Raw genomic sequence first — 18,151 nt, 5'->3', positions numbered from 1 at the left:
TCTAAAACACCAAAAGCAACGGCAGCAAAAGCCAAAATTGACAAATGGGATCTAATTAAACTAAAGAGCTTCTGCACAGCAAAAGAAACTACCATCAGAGTGAACAGGCAACCTACAGAATGGGAGAAAATGTTTGCAATCTACTCATCTGACAAAGGGCTGATATCCAGAACCTACAAAGAACTCAAACAAATTTACAAGAAAAAAACAAACAACCCCATCAAAAAGTGGGCAAAGGATATGGAGAGACATTTCTCAAAAGAAGACATTCATACAGCCAACAGACACATGAAAAAGTTCTCATCATCACTGGCTATCAGAGAAATGCAAATCAAAACCACAATGAGATACCATCTCACACCAGTTAGAATGGCAATCATTAAAAAGTCAGGAAACAGCAGGTGCTGGAGAGGATGTGGAGAAATAGGAACACTTTTACACTGTTGGTGGGATTGTAAACTAGTTCAACCATTATGGAAAACAGTATGGCAATTCCTCAAGGATCTAGAACTAGTAATACCACATGACCCAGCCATCCCACTACTGGGTATGTACCCAAAGGATTATAAATCATGCTGCTATAAAGACACATGCATACGTATGTTTATTGTGGCACTATTCACAAGAGCAAAGACTTGGAATCAACCCAAATGTCCATCTGTGACAGACTGGATTAAGAAAATGTGGCACATATACACCATGGAATACTATGCAGCCATAAAAAAGGATGAGTTTGCATCCTTTGGAGGGACATGGATGCAGCTGGAAACCATCATTCTTAGCAAACTATCACAAGAACAGAAAACCAAACACCGCACGTTCTCACTCATAGGTGGGAACTGAACAATGAGGAAACTTGGACTCGGGAAAGGGACCATCACACACCGGGGCCTATCATGGGGAGAGGGTAGGGGGGAGGGATTGCATTGGGAGTTATACCTGATATAAATGACGAATTGATGGGTGCTGACAAGTTGATGGGTGCAGCACACCAACATGGCACAAGTATACATATGTAACAAACCTGCACGTTATACACATGTACCCTAGAACTTAAAGTATAATAATAAAAAAAAAGAAGTAAATATTATAGTAAAGATTAAGCTTCATTTAAACAGTTTTATTTTCTGCTTTTAGAAAGACTATGGATTTTTTTTTTTTTTTTTTTTTCTAGACGGAGTCTGGCTCTGCCCACCAAGCTGGAGGTGTGGTGGCGAGATCTCGGCTCACTGCAAGCTCTGCCTCCCGGGTTCAGCCATTCTCTTGCCTCAGTCTTCCGAGTAGCTGGGACTCCAGGTACCCGCCAGCTCACTCGGGTAATTTTTCGTGTTTTTAGTAGAGATGGGGTTTCACCTTGTTAGCCAGGATGGTCTCGATCTCCTGACCTCGTGATCCGCCCGCCTCAGCCTCCCAAAGTGTTGAGATTACAGGCGTGAGCCACCGCGCCCGGCCGACTATGGCTTTTATCTAACTGTTCTGTGTAGCTCGGTTTAACTTAATATATATATTATTTAGTAGAACAAGACTTAGAAATGGCATCAGAGGGAGAACAAAAGAGTCTTGAAGACTATGAAAATAACCAGCCACGGGTATGTAAAATTTTAAAATGAAATTTCTGATTTAATCTTGTTTTCCTTGCTTTGGTAATACAGCATATTTGAAATGAATTTACCTTTGGATTAGCCTTTTAGTATCAGTTGATTATAATTTAATATTTCATTTTAAAAACATTTAAACTAGTTATAAAACTTAGTGTTGGAATCGATAATAACGTATATCTAATCTTTACCCTTGGAATTGAGTTTAAAAGTTCCTGATATTGTTTGCACTTCTATTTTTATAACTTCCTATTATATTAAAGAAGGTAATATCAAATATTGAATTACAATTTTAAGCAATAGAAATTATAAACAATTTAACAGTGACAATCACTGTATTGGATTCAGATTAAAGGAGTAATTATTGCTAGTGGTTCAAACTTTGCAGTTTTTTTATTGCCAGTCACTAATACCAAAGTTAAGAATTAATTTTCCCTTTGGATCTCTGATTTCAGTTTCTATGTTCGGGGAGAGAATGGGTCATAAAATCAACCCAACTGGCTATCAAGAGAATTATACCTTGCAGAATGGCACCTTTGGTATTAGGGTACAAACAATAACTGCCTAATGTATTTCAATATAGAAAATCTGTAAATATTATTAAATTTATTAAATCCACTGTCATTAGTAGACCTTAGAACTTAAGCCTATAATCTATATAAGTATATAACACTGTCAATCATATTACAATATATAATTTGCATTAAAATGTAAGAATTTGCTTTTCTTACTGACTGGTGTTGATTTTGGCTCCTAATAATTTAAAGTTTGCCTGACCACTAGTTAGTAATCTTTGGAAAAAGCACTCGAGTGTACACTGTAGGTATAGTGATAAAATCTTTTAAAGTGATGGTGCCTTTATAGTACCTCAAGTCATCTCCTAATTCATTTTTGGGAAATTTAACACATGATGAATTAGTCAAGTGTAGTCCAAACAAACAGTGACAAATTAAAGTTTCATGGTTTATGTTTTTCACCTATTTTAGGCTAATGCAAATTATTTCTCACTTCTTAGTTACAATCCAGTGATATGGGAGTAGGAAAACATAGATTAAAAAGATTAATATTAAACTTTAATTATTTTTTAATTTTTCTCTTTTTCCACTTGATTATTTAAAGAAAAAGTTATTTTTAAAACATGTACTCTGACAGAAAAGACATCTGAGAAAAAAAACTAGCAAATTTATCTTCCACTTTTGCATGTGCAAAAATTGTCTCAACAACTAGTTGAAAAAGTATTGTGATAGAAATGACCTCTTTATATATGCAGGACTTACTTGTGTGCAAAAGTATGAGAAAATGTGGATCAAACAAGACAAATTAAGGTAAAGAAAACTTTAAAATTCATCACAAATAAAGCAGAGTTTCGGTGAAAATTACAAAACTGCTTGTATTGAGGAAGAGCAACTACCTAATAACTCCACAGGAAGAGCAAACTTAAGTAAATACCCTCTAATTTGACAAATGATTCACCTGATTGTCAGGAAAGTGATGCATCTGGCATGTCTACCTCTGTAGTAGTTCAGATATTTCTTGAACAAAAATAACCCAGTCTCAAAAATGTCTTTCTATCTTATTCGTACTGTGGGTCCCCAGAATATGCTTGCCAGTCACCCCAGCTTTGACGACAAACCAGATACTGAACATGTTTTTAACCCAGACAAGGAAAAATTTTATAATGATACAGAAAGTACGAAGGCAAGAAACCCAGAAGTAGTTATGGTTGAAATAAAAGAAGACAAATAGGTTGTTAGGCAAATGACCGGAAAAAAAAAAAAATCCCAAAATACTACTAATTGGAAAGTAAACATCGGACATATGACTCAATTTAGTGATTCAAAAAGCCTTTTAGATATGTGACTTACTTTCTCCAAAGAAATGAAGCCGGTGATTTAAGAAAAAAAAAGATCATGGTGTTTCTGCTGTTACAAACACAACAGTACAAAACCAATATAGAATGTGTTCCAGAAGCCGTTATATGACAACTATAGTGCAAGTAAGTATGAAAGCATAAAACTTGATTTAGAAAATATGCATTATTTGGCCGGGCGCGGTGGCTCAAGCCTGTAATCCCAGCACTTTGGGAGGCCGAGACGGGCGGATCACGAGGTCAGGAGATCGAGACAATCCTGGCTAACGTGGTGAAACCCCATCTCTACTAAAAAATACAAAAAACTAGCCGGGCGAGGTGGCAGGCGCCTGTAGTCCCAGCTACTCGGGAGGCTGAGGCAGGAGAATGGCGTAAACCCGGGAGGCGGAGCTTGCAGTGAGCTGAGATCCGGCCACCGCACACCAGCCTGGGCAACAGAGCGAGACTCCGTCTCAAAAAAAAAAAAAAAAAAAAAAGAAAATGTGCATTATTCTCCACCACATGGTGACAGAACATCAGCAGTATGTCTGAAAGTGGAATTAAGTGATACATGTAAAGATTTAAGAATGAGGTAAGCATATTACAAGTAAAGTAGAGTTCCTGGCTTTGGAGAAAGTTCAACTTCAAAAAGACTTAGAGGGTCACTTGCTGCTACTCTGATTTTTCTCTTCACCAATTATTTGATCCATTTGAATTTTTTACTTATGAAAATCTCTTGTGTAAAATGGGGTTATCTAAATACATAATTGTATGTAGAAATAGATTGTTTTTGCAATTAAAATAATTCAAGCTCAGGAAGACATTTTCTTAATCTTTGTTCCTTAATTAACCCAAGTCTCTCTGTCAGTTTTCTGAATGGCATAGGAACTGGGAAACTAATTTTTCCATAGACCATGTGACCTGCTGAACTAGAGTCAACATAAAGGAAATTGCTTTTAAAAAAAAGTACAGAACAAGCACCTGTGTTTGTGCTCATATAAATAGATGGGTAATTCCCACTTCTGTACATTTAGTATGTGCTATAAATATTCTGGGGACATTTTGACACAGTGTTGTTTATTTTCTAGGTGAAAAACCAAATACATTCTAGGGGTGACCTTGATGACATAATTCAGTCATCTCAAATAGCCTCAGAGGATGACTCACTTTGCTCCAATTGTAAGAAAGTTATATTACTCATTGATCAACATGAAATGAAGTGTAAAGGTAGGACCAATGCATAAATATAAGGCTTTTTTAATCCTATAGCAATGTATGCACACATTGCTTACCACTGTACCATACAGTACTGATATGTTACAAGAATGTTCATCTCAGAAATATGCCTTATGTCAACATAGAATGAAAACTACTGTGTCTTGTACCCTTTCAGTCAAAGAGCTATGATCATTTCACTGTACTTTTCTCAGTGTGAATGGCAGGCCCAATGTGTTTGTTTACTCTGCTTCTCTTCTATGCCATTACCCATTTACCCATGGTCAAGTTACCATTTCCTCCCACCTGAAATACTGTGATAACCTTATAACTGTCTTTCCTACTATTCCGCCTTCCAAAACCATGACCTGTTCTGCAACCATAATTATGTAGTTGTAAAAAATCACATCTGACCATGTTACCTGCTTGCTGAAAACCCAGCTGCCATTTATTGCTATAAGGTACAGATCTCCATCCTTGAACTTTATACTGCATCATTGCATACCCTTCTCTGTGTCACAGCCAGTGTCTTAGGTGTTTGCTCCTACAATCGGTAGCTTTAGTGTGGTGTAATTGATATGTGATAAAGTGCACACATGTAAAAGGTACCATTTGATAAGTTTAACAGATGTATACACATGTGAAACTATTACTATCATCAAGATAGTCAACATATATCCATCACCCACTAAAGTCTCCTCATGGCCCTTCATATGCCTGTTTTTAAAAACTGCTAAATGATTTTCTAAAACATTTGTACTATTTTCTATTCTCATCAGCAGTAAATGACCATTCCAGTTGCTATGTTGTCACAGTATTGCTGTATTTATCTTTTTAAATTTTAGTCTTTCTGATGGGTGTATTATGTATATTATTGTGGGTTTAATGTACACGATCCTAATGACTAAAATGTTGAGCATCTTTCCATGTTTATTTGCCATCTGTATATCTTCTTTGTTGAACTGTCTTTTCAAATCTTTTGCCATTTAGAAAATTAGGTTGATGTTTTCTTACCTGTTGAGTTTTAATAATTCTGTATGTATTTGGATACTATTACTTTTTAGCTACTTTTTTACAAGGGTATTTTTTTTCCAGATTTTGGGTTGACTTTTCACTTGCTTTGTGTAGTATCTTTTGAAGAGCAGAAGATTTTAATCGTAATGAAGTCCAATTTAATTGTTTGTTGAATTACAGATTTTGCATTTTTTGCCATATGTAAAAAATGTTTGCCTAGCACAAGGTTACAAAGATTTTTTCCTATGCTTTGTTGTAGAAATTTTATAGATTTGGATCTTACATTGAAATCTATGTTCCATTTTTGAGTTTCCTATTGTATATGGAGTGAGGTGAGGTATGGATTCAAGTTCACTTTTTGGATATGGACGGCCAGTTGTTCCAGCACCACATGTTGAAAGGCTATCATTTCTCCACTCTATTGCCATCATGCCTTTGTCAAACATAAGCTGGTTGCATATGTGTTATGTATTTCTAGACTCTCTATTGAGTTTTATTAACTTACAGATGCTTCTCAAATTGTGGTAAACCCAGTGTTTGAGTCACAAGCAATTTAATACTTCAGTGAACCCACTGTAAAGTCAATAAGTCAAACCACCTTAAGTTGGGGATTTTCTATATTTGACTTTCTTTATGCAGGTGGAGCATTACTAATTTAAATATCCCAAATCTGAAGTGCTCTAAAACCCCAAACTTTTTAATTGCCAATATAGATGCCACAGCAGAAAAATTCTACATCCGACCTCATGTATACAAACATTGTTTCATGCCCCAAATTATTAAAAGTATTGTTTAAAATTAACTTCAGTCTTTGTGTATAAGGTAAATGTGAAAAATAAATGTGTTTTGTGTTTAGACTTGGGTCCTATCCCCAAGATATCTCATCATGTATGTGCAAATATTCCAAAATCCAAAATCTGAAAAACTTGTAGTCTGAAGCATTTTGAATAAGGGATACTCAGCCTGTACCTGTGGCACACTGTTTTGATTACTATTGATTTATAGAAATTCTTGAAATGAATCCTCTAATTCTGTTCTTTGTTCTGTTTTGACTATGCTAGATCCTTTGCATTTTTACATGAACTTCAGAATCAGCTTATCAATAAAATAAAGACTGCTTGCTTGTTGGAAATTAAGTTGGGATTGTGTCATATTTATAGATTTGGGGAGAACTGACATCTTAACAATAGTGAATCTTTCTACTCAATAAAGTGTATGTCTGCTTTTATAGAAGTAATATTTAATTTTCTCAGTAGTATTTTGCAGTTTTTAGTTTACAGGTCTTTTCATATTTTAACAGATTTATCTGTATTTCATTTTTGATGAAGTTGCAAATGATAGTTTAGTTAGTGTAGATGTTCTTGACTTTATACAGGTTGAGCATTGTTAATCCAAATATACATTTTTATAAAGCTATAGAAAATGATAGTTTTAAAATTTTGATTTGTTTATTACTAGCATATAGAAATACAGTTAATTTTTCAATATTGAATTTGTATCCTTCAATCTTGTTAAACTCACTTATTAGTTCTGACACATTCTTGGTAGATTTGATCAGATTTTCTTCACAGACAAAAGGTTGTTAAACCTTTCTTTCTCAAACTACGCTCTTACTAATGATAGTGAATATGTTAGACTTGTGGCAAAAGGGTCTCTTTTGCAGCTGATAAACTCTGCCATTTTAGTATGAGAGCAGCCATAGACCATCCATAAATTAATGAACACAGCTGTGTTCCAGTAAAAGCTTATTGACATAGACAAGAAGCTGGCCCACAGGTTGGGGTTTACCCATACCTGTTGTATGGTCACGGTTGTGTATAAAGACAATTTTATTTCTTTTTTTAAACCTGGATGCCTCTTATTTCTTTTTCTTGCCTGACTGCGTTAACTAGAATCTTCAGAACAATACTACATACAAGTAGTGAAAGCAAACATTCCTGTGTTGTTCCTCATCTTATGGGAAATGCATTCAGTTTTTCACTATGATGCACGTTAGCTGCAGATTCATCATAGACGTTGTTTATCATGCTGAAGAACTTCCCTTGGATTCTTATGTTGCTGAGAGTGTTTCTTCTTTGAAATATCAGGAGTAAATTTTATCAGATACCTCTATCTGTTGGGATGATCCTGTGGGTCTTCTCTTTTAGTTCATTTTCTGCTAAATAAGGATGATGTTTCAATGTTAAGCCAACCCTTCCTTTTCTGGAATAAACCCCCTTTGTTTATGATGTATTACCTTTTTATTATACTATTGGATTAAACTTACTAAAGTCTCATTTAGAATGTATTATAAAGACTTTTATTTTTTAGACCAGTTTTATGTTCCTGGCAAAATTGAGAGGCAGGTTCAGATATTCTTTTGTATACCCCCACCCCAACACATGTGTAGTCTCCCTCATTACCAGTGTCCTTCACCGTAGTGGTCGTTGCTATGACAGATGAGCCTAAATTGACACATTACAATTACCCAAAGCCCATAATTTGCAATTTGCATTGGGGTTCACTCTTGGTACTGTATATGTATGGGTTTGGACAAAGGTACAATGATGTGTATCCATGTTATAGAAATTATTTTGACTTCCCCAAAAATCCTCTGTGCTCTGCCTATGTATCCATTCCTGCCGTCCCTCACCCTTTGGCACACTTTTACTTTATCCATAGTTTTGCATTTTCCTGATCATATGGTTGGAATCATACAGTAAGTAGCCTTTTCAGATTATCATACGTCACTTGGTAATGTGCATTTAAGGTTCATTCACATGTTTTCATGAATTGATTTCTCATTTCTTTATATGTAGAGTGATATTCCACCATATGGCTGTTTCACCACAATTTATTCACCCCGCTATTGGAGGATGTCTTCGTTGCATCACAAATTGATTGAATTTTTACATTCATGCTCATGAGGGAATTTTCTTGTTGGTAATATTTTCTGGTTTTGGTTCAGGGTAATGCTAACATTACACACTCAGTTGAGATATACTCTTCTTTCTGTTTCTTTTGGGAGAGTTTGTGTATAATTGTATTATTTTCTTCCAGAAATGTTTTGTAGAATTCATCAACATAGCTAGCTGGGTCTGGAGTTTTCTTTTAGCAAGGTTTTTAACTATGACTTAACTTTCTTTTATAGATATAGGGCAATTCAGGTTATCTATTGCTTCTTGATTGAGATTTGCTAATTTTCATTTTAAAAGGAATTTGTTAATTTTATCTAAGTTGCCATGTTTACTTACATAGAAATTATAATATCTTGTTATATTTTTAGTATCTGTAGAATCTATAATAATGTCATTTTGTTTATTTCTGAAATTCATAATTTGTATTTTTTCTTTTTTTCTGAGCAGCCTGGCTAAATGGAGCTTTATCACATTTATTGATCTCCTCCAAGTGTTTTGTGTTGATTTTTTTCTATTGTTTCTTCTGAAACCAACAGTATAACAAAATACCATAGACTGGGTCAAACAACGGAAGTTGATTTCTCGCAGTTCTAGGGTCAGCAAAGTCCAAGATCCAAATGCTGTCGGATTTGGTATATGGTTCGGGAACATGTCCTGGTTCATGAATGAATTCTTTTTCTCTGCGCTCTCACTTGGCAGAAGGGGTGAAGGAGATCTGGGGTCTGTTGTATAAGAGCACTAAGCACTAATTCTGTTCATGAGGGCTTGGCTCATGTAAAAATCACCCCTCCTAATACAGTCACATTGTGATTGGCTTTCAGCATATAAATTTTGGGGAAGACAAACATTCAGACCACAGCAGATGTTTATAATTTCCTTTCTTCTGCTTGCTTTGGGTTTAATTCACTCTTCTTTTATCTAGTTGCTTAAGGTAGAAGTCAAGGTCATTGATTTGAGACTCTTCTAATATAGACATTTGGCAGTGCTAAAAATTTCTATTCAAGTACAGCTGTAGCTGCATTCCACAAATTCTGGGTGACCAATTTTTATTCAGTTCAGAATATTTTCTAATTTCTATTTCATTTTCATTACTTGTTTGACCCAGGGTTATTTAGATGTGTGTTACTTAGTTTCCAAATATTTGAGTATTTCCCAGAGTTATTTTTGTTATTGGTCTTTAATCTGGTTGATTTGTGGTCAGGACACACACTTTGTATGACTTAAATCCTTCTGACTCAACCCTTTAGTTGAGAGTTGTTGTATGGCCTAAAATATGATCTATTTTTGGTAAGTGTTCCATGGGTACTTGAAAAGCATGCTGTTGTTCAAGTCTATTCTTGCTGATTTTCTGCCTTCTTGTTCTATCACTTATTGAGCAAAGGGTATCGAAACCTCAGATTACTTAAAAATTGTCTGTTTCTTTTTGTAGTTCTATCCACTTGGTCTCATATATTGTGAAGCTGGTTTGTTATTAGGTGCATAAACACTTAGGATTGTTATGTTTTGTTGATTAACTGAAACTTTTACTATTGTGACATGACCTTTTGTTATTTATTGCTGGTTTTGTTTGTTTGTTTGTTTTTGCTATGAAATCTTCTTTGGTATTAACACAGCCCACTCCTGCTCAGCTGCCCTTGGCAACTGTTAGCATGTATCTTTTTCCATTCTTGTAACCATTTCTGTCTTTACATTTAAAGTGCATTTCTTATAGGCAGCCTGTAGTTGGGTCTTGCTTTCTTACTGAGCCTGACAGTCTGCATTTGAGTTGAGGTTCTTAGACAAGTGTCATTTATAATGTCATTGATAAAAGTTATATTTGTCTAGTAGCTGTTTGGTTGCTATTAGTTCCAGCTGTTCTTTGTTCCCCTTCTTTTTCTGCTTTCTTTTAGACTAGTCAACTATTTTTTATGATTCAATTTTGCATATATTTTTGGGTTTATTAGGGATAACTGTTTTGCTATATTAATGTTTAGGATTTTTAGTATATCATTTTAACTTATCACACTCCACCTTCAGTAATACTATACATCATAGATGGTATAAAAATGACAATGATACATTTTCAGTTTTTTCTGTCCCAGACACTTCCTTCCTGAATCTGTGGGATTATGGTTTGTATTAAGGTTAGAATATTTTCGGCCATTTTTTCCTTTAATTTTTTTTCTATCTCTTCTTTTTTTATTTAGGGAGTTGTCGATTAACTGCTTGAAAGTTTCTCACAGTTTATTGTGTCAAATTTAGGAATATTTTCCTTTGTCATCTCTAATTTGTGTTTATTTCCATCCACTATAGTTTTTACTTCTGACAATGCAATTTGCATCTCCACAAGTATGGTCTGTTTTTAAAAAAAAAAAAAAAAATACCTTCCCTGCCTCCACTTACTGTCTTGAGTTTTATTTGGAGTACAAAGATTTACTTATAATCTTTCCATTCTTGCCTTTAGGTTTGGGGTAATTCCTCACTCCTGAGGCAAGACCTTTCTGAATATTCATTGTCATGTGAAGTATGAGGTATTTTGGCCTGGCGCGTGGGAATGGACCCTCTTCCAGTCATTGTGTGAACCCCAGGCATAGTTTCTGCTGATTTTCTTTAACTGTTTCTTTTACATTTTATTTTCCACTGTTCTTAGGAAGTTTCCTAGCACACACGCACTTTTCATTACTCCACTAAATACCCAAGAGGGAATCTCTGCACATCTCCAGGATTTGTTTCCTGTACTGCTTTCTTCTCTCCAGTTTTCTGTCCTGTGATCTGTATCTGCTTTGGTTTTACTAGCCTCTCAGCTTCATAACCCCAGCTCTATGTCAGATTTTCTCCCTTCGTCATGGCCTTGAACCCCTGTCAAAACTCTGTCAAAAGAGCTGGGACATTTGTATGGCTTTCTATATATGTTTTCTGTCTTACAGTGATCACCTACCATTTTCATTGCCTGAAGTGCACTGTGTTGAAAATCATTGCTTAATGTATTTTGTCTGTTTTGTTTTTGATTGTTTCAGGTAAGATGAAAAATTCTATCCGTTACTCCATCAGAGCTAGTAGTAGATTGCAGCAGAGCTTCAGCACAGCACATGCTGTAAACTGGCCAGAGTGCTTTGCTTTCCTTTTCGCCTAACTGCTTCTTTCTCATCCTTCATTTCTCAGTGTGGTATCTCTTCCTCAGGGAAATCTTCCCTGGGTGAAGTATAGATCAAATTATCTTATGCAGTCATATAACTATTTTTTTTTTTTTTTTTTTTTTTTACAGGACCTGAGTTTATAATTGTCACCTTTTTATCTTGGTTCTTCATTATGCTTTAAGCTAAAACAATAGCAGAGGTGTTGTCTTATCTGCAGATCTTAGTATAATATCTTCTACTTTGTAGGCACTCAATATGTACATATTTGCTCAATGTATGAATGAATGCATGTTGAAAATGCACAGTCCTTTATATCCAAAAACTTACTCATGTATTTTATATCTATTTTGTTTTTTCCCGGTTACAGATTGTGTTCGCCTATCCAAAAATTAAAAATACATTTTGTTTTTGTAAAAGATCAATAAACCCTACAGATAATCACTGTGAGCGACTTACAGTAAAAATTCAAAAAATGAAAAATAAGATTTGTGTACTACAGAAGAGACTATCTGAAAAAGAAGAAATAAAATCGTGCTTAGAGCATGAAAACCTTGAATGCAAACAAGAACTCTGTAGTGTGAGGTATGACCTTGTTCTAAAGAAATGTTTGAACTATTTGTTTTATACTAAAGACGTATAAGGAAAATTTTTGTAATTGCTAACTTCCCTTCTAGGATTTACAGGGAAAAAAGTTTCTTAATCTTATGGAGTGTGAAATTATTGGATATAATATCACAAGTTCTTAATTGTAAATACTTCTCTAATAATTAAATGCATATTCTTTTAAATCATAATTTTAATGGCTGTATAGAATTTTACCCTTTGGAAATCTCATTATTTAATTTATGAATTGAATTTTATGTTTTAAAAAGTTTTTGTATTAATGCTACAAGGAACATTTTTATTTACACATAGTTTTCTACATTTTAAATTATTTACTTTGGATAAATTCTTCTGGTTAAAGTCCAGAAATTTTTTTGAGATCTGTCTTAGATCTTTGATCCATATTTCTAAATTGTTCTTAAGAAAGTTTATATTAATTTGTAATTCAATCAACAGGGTATAAAATAGATATTTTTCTTTATCCAGAATAATTATTTTAAAAATTATCAGTCGGGTAAGGTGGCTCACACCTGTAATCTCAGCACTTTGGGAGGCCGAGGTGGGCAGATCACAAGGTCAGGAGTTTAAGACCAGTCTGGCCAACATAATGAAATGCTGTCTCTACTAAGAACACAAAAAATTAGCCAGGCGTGGTGGTGTGCACCTGTAATCCCAGCTACTCAGGAGGCTGAGGCAGGAGAATCCCGTGAACCTGAGAGGCAGAGGTTGCAGTGAGCTGAGATTGCACCATTGCACTCTAGCCCAGTGACAGTGTGAGACTCCCTGTCAAAAAAAAAAAAAAAATTATCCAGTTTTATTCTTAATATGCAGGGAATAAAAAGTAAAATGGAAAGTGTTTACTGATTAGCTTATTTAACATCCCTCTGCTATGTAGATAAAATTAATTCAAAGTTTTATGCTGAAGATGCTTATTATTATTTATTGTTTAATTAAATATTAGATCTTGTGTTGTTCCAAAATAGATTTTAAAATTGTTTATAAAATACATACTAATCAACAGGATAGATTGAAAGTGTTGCCCAAAAAACAATCTTAAAAAGTGTAGGGGGGGCCGGGCGCGGTGGCTCAAGCCTGTAATCCCAGCACTTTGGGAGGCCGAGACGGGCGGATCACGAGGTCAGGAGATCGAGACCATCCTGGCTAACACGGTGAAACCCCGTCTCTACTAAAAAATACAAAAACTAGCCGAGCGAGGTGGCGGGCGCCTGTAGTCCCAGCTACTCGGGAGGCTGAGGCAGGAGAATGGCGTCAACCCGGGAGGCGGAGCTTGCAGTGAGCTGAGATCTGGCCACTGCACTCCAGTCCGGGTGACAGAGCGAGACTCCGCCTCAAAAAAAAAAAAAAAAAAAAAAGTGTAGGGGGTAACATATTACATTCTTAACCTAGTCTTGGATTATACTAATCTGCTGACATATATTTCATAAAGACATCAAAAGTGCTATCTTACAATGTAGATTATGTTTAGGGATACTTGCAATGAATGTTTCATGAAGGTGAAAATATATTTCTAGTGAATGTATCAACTTGTTTGTAAAAAGTTACTTTATGTTAATTACTCTAAATGATTCATCCTAATTGAGGAGTAATTACTGTGTGAAGAAAAGGTAATTTTTATCTTGTAATTTTACTGAATAATTTTCAGCATCTTTTTTCCTAATATTTGCTAGAGTTACTAGTAACAGAAACTTATGCAGGATGTTCTTTTGTCAATACATTTCAACTTATACATGTACTTTGGATGAGATTGAGGTGAGAAATTACAAACATGAGAACTAGAAAGAAAAATAGTATTTAAGAACGTAGAAACTTTTTTAGGATAATAAGCCAACATATGAATGTTTTATTTTCTAATATCAACAAAGAGACTCAAACTCTGTAAACTATTTGAAGAGATTTATTCTGAGCCAAATACGAATGACCATGGCCACTGACACAGCCCTCAGGAGGTCCTGAGAACATGTGCCCAAGGTGGTCAGGGCACAGCTAGGTTTTATACATTTTAGAGAGGCATGAACCATCAATCAAATACATTTAAGAAATACATTGGTTTGGTTCAGAAAGGCAGGACAACTCAAAGCAGGGGCTTCCAGGCTATAGACAAATTTAAACATTTTCTGGTTGACAATTGGTTGAGTTTATTTGAAGACCCGGGATTAATGGAAAGAAATGTTCAGGTTAAGGTGAATGATTGTGGGGACCAAGTTTTCTTGTGCAGAGGAATCTCTCAGTAGACTTCAGAGAGAGCAGGTTGTAAAATATTTTCTTATGGGATCTTTTAAAAAGGGTGCCTGGCTCTTAGTTGATTATCTCCTGGATCTTCATAGAAAGGAAGGAAAACAAAGGGGCAAGGGGGTTCTCTATAGAATGTGGATTTTTCCCACAAGAGACTTTGCAGGGCAATTTCAAGGTATGGCAAGGAAAAATATTTTGGATTAAATATTTGCTTCCTTGTCTCATAATGTTATGCCAGAGTCAGATTGAAAAGCAAGTCACAATATACAGGGTCAAATAAAACCCATCTGATGAGAATCCATGGTACCCCTTAGGTAGGAATTTGCACAAGATAAAAAATTAAAGCTTACTCCTCACTGATAAAATAAATACTAAGATAAGTATATTTACAGATTTGCCATACAGCAAGAAAAAGAGAAAAGAAGAAATGTTGAAGAGTTGCACCAAAAAGTTTTGGAAAAGTTAAGAACAACAGAAGAGCAATATAAGATAGAAGCTGATGTGACAGAACAACTTAAACTGGCTGTCACATCACTGGAGATGGAATTGAAGAGTGTAGGAAAGAATTCAAATCAGGTAAATAAATGTTTGGTAAAACTTCATATTTCTCCTTTTTTTAATGTTACTTATAATATCTCTTTCATTTAATGTATATTATTTAAGCCTAAACAAACCCCAAATTGTATTTCATCTTAAAAGTGAATCATGGCATTTATAGCTATAATTATTTATAATCTTGAAATATTTTATTTTAGTTCAAAGACCTTTTGAAAACAATGCTATTCTGCAATGTATACTTAATGATATTGTAAGTATTTTGTTCCTAGTGACATAGTTCAGCATATTTTCCCCTATTTCATGTTAATTACTGTTTCAAATGTTATGGAAAAGAAATAAAAGTGATCACAATAGCAAATAATCTCATGATTTTGTAAGAAGAGCTTTATAAATTTAATTTTCTTGACTTTTGGTGTTTTGAAATAAAAGATTATTTTTGTATGTCTATATCTACCTCACAGAAGTAACTGATTTGGTGGAAGAGCACTAGAAGTAGAGTCAGAGAAGCTGGGAAAAGTCCTGCGGCTTGCTTATATTTTTAACCTTTTGCTATAGAATTATAACTAAATGAGTTCATTGATTTGTGCATGTAAAAGTGCTTAGTGCAATGCCTAGACTTATCATTTATCCATAAATGTCATTCTTAAAACTGACCATAACAATATTAGAAAAGTAGAATATCTATACCATATTTTAGAAAAAGGGAAGTTAAAGAATTTGGAAAATGTCATTCATCTGTCCAAATATCTGCCAAGCTAAGGCTCTCACTATAGGGAGATGTATAGCTTAGATGTTAGAGTGTAAACCCAATTTTTTAACATGATCATAGTTATTAATTCTTTATGCTTTGCAATTTGTTGTAATTCAGTAAAAGCCTTTTTTAATTCTGAAATTTGAAAAAATTTTCTAGGGTTTTTTTTGTTTTTTTTTGCTTTCATGGGTTCACTGTCTTCAAATAAACTTTTGAACTTTCGGGAATTAATGCTTTTTGAGGTTTGAGGTTTTGACTCCACTTCTTTTTTCCCAGTTAGATATCCAGTTATGGCAACCCTCTCATTGTATAAATGCACAGGTGATTATTTAATTTCAAAAGCAATCACAATATGTTATCCTATTGGGTACTAGTCACAAGTTTTCTTTGTTTTTCTTAGATTTCCGATACTGATAAAAAAGAAGACCTGCTGCATGAAAACCACTTGATGGAAGATGAAATTGCCAAGCTCAGACTGGAAATAGACACACTAAAAAACCAAAACCTGGAAAAGAAATACTTAAAAGACGTTGAAATTATGAAAAGAAAGCATGAAGACCTTCAAAAGGCTCTAAAATGGAATGGGGAAACATTAGCAAAAACGATTGCTGATTATAGTGGACAGCTTGCTGCTCTGACAGATGAGAACGCAACGCTCCGTTCCAAACTGGAGAAGGAAAGACAGAGCAGGCAAAGACTGGAAACAGAAACGGAATCATACTGTTCTAGACTGAATGCTGCTCTATCTGATCATGATCAAAGTCACTCATCAGAAAGAGACCAAGAGCTTGCTTTCCAGGGCACAGTAGATAAATGGTGTAATTTACTGGAAAGTTCGAATTCTTGTGTTCTGACTCTTTCTCAGCAACTTTCTAAAGCTGAGAGTAAGGTCAGAGTCCTCGAAACTGAGCTCCATTACACAAGAGAGGCTGTGAAAGAAAAGGCTTTGGTTTTTGAACATGTACAAAGAGAACTAAACCAGAAACAGTGTCAAATAAAGGACATTGAAGAAATGTACAAAAATGAATTTGATAAAATGGAAAAATGCATAGAAAAGCAGGAAAGATTTTGTCAACTAGCAAAACAAAATATGTTACTTCAACAACAACTGGATGATGCTCGCAACAAAGCTGACAATCAAGAAAAAGCAATACTTAATATTCAAGCCAGATGTGATGCTAGAGTACAAAACGTTCAAGCTGAGTGCAGAAAGCGCCGTCTTTTACTACAAGAAGAGAGTAAGAGGTTGGTCAATGAATTGAATCATTTGAAAGAAAAAGAACGCCAAAATGAAAAAGAGAAAGCAGAAAGAGAAGTGAGTGTCAAGAAAAATAAGTACTTTTCAAACTTCTGAAGTAAAATTTGAAGTAATATTTGGTTACAGCTAAATGTTGGATCTAGTTGAATATAAAAAAGGATACATATGATAAATGTATCTGCTATATCAGCTTAGAAACATTCCTTGTTTCCAGCAAGTCAGAGTTAAAACTGAGAGATTCTTTCCTCTGATTAAACTCATGTGTCACTTATACAACTTTAAGTTATAAAATGTTAATGTAGACTAATATTAGTAATGTAGTCTTATACTGCTGGAATAATAATTTTAATGTATTTATGTTGCCACATTTCAAGACCATGATAAATCAGATATATGGAAATGCTCATACCTAAAATGGTATTTTGAAATTGATTCAATTAAGTGGGGTACTTCGACAGTTAATTTCAGATTTCCCAGATGAACTGAAGTGTATTCCCTATTTCATAATTATTTTTCTTCAGTAGGTTTAAATATATGTTAGTTGGTACAATTTTGTTTTTCTTCATGTCAATTTGACTTAAATCTGAAACTATTTCAATCTCAAATTATGTATAGATATGATCATTCCATTCTTTAAAGGCATCTAATTTTACTTATATTATAATATGGGGAAAATGTGGTAAATTTTAGCCAAACCATATTTGATTTAATCTTCCCACTGGCATTTATAATTTATTTTCCGTTTTTAAATAAAAAAATTTGCTCATAGTTTTTATTTCAAGGCTCAATTACTATCATTTGGATATAACTTTGTCCAGGACAAAGAGAGGCATAGCTATCTGTGATTTATTAGTTTGACACTGGATCCCCAAATTTTCAGACTGAGGAAGATTTCAGACTGATGAGGAGTGTCAGGATTCACATAGAGTAGGAATGGAGTGAGTAGGGAGGAGAGACGTAGCAGCTGAGTCAGGGCGGGAGGTGGAGGGCAGGTTACTTAGAGCATCTAAGGCCACTGGAATTCTACTTTTTTTCTGAG

General features: G+C 34.6%; 1 protein-coding gene across 1 annotated transcript in view; it reads left to right on the top strand.

Annotated features, from left to right (window-relative positions):
- LOC104675567 (ankyrin repeat domain-containing protein 36B-like) overlaps positions 1-18,151 on the top strand; it is a gene marked incomplete at its 5' end in the record, with an annotated part of 83,070 nt that overhangs the window by 49,171 nt on the left and 15,748 nt on the right. Inside the window, 6 exon segments of the mRNA XM_030926351.1 lie at positions 1,516-1,589; positions 4,536-4,674; positions 12,057-12,073; positions 12,075-12,271; positions 14,938-15,121; positions 16,255-17,169. Of these exon segments, the coding sequence (XP_030782211.1) occupies positions 1,516-1,589; positions 4,536-4,674; positions 12,057-12,073; positions 12,075-12,271; positions 14,938-15,121; positions 16,255-17,169 (1,526 nt within the window).

The sequence above is a fragment of the Rhinopithecus roxellana genome, unplaced genomic scaffold (genome assembly GCF_007565055.1).
Source record: "Rhinopithecus roxellana isolate Shanxi Qingling unplaced genomic scaffold, ASM756505v1 contig199, whole genome shotgun sequence".
In the NCBI taxonomy this organism is placed as follows: Eukaryota; Metazoa; Chordata; class Mammalia; order Primates; family Cercopithecidae; genus Rhinopithecus; species Rhinopithecus roxellana.
The sequence above is the reverse complement of the archived record's forward strand: the minus strand, read 5'-3'. Positions and strand labels throughout refer to the sequence as shown.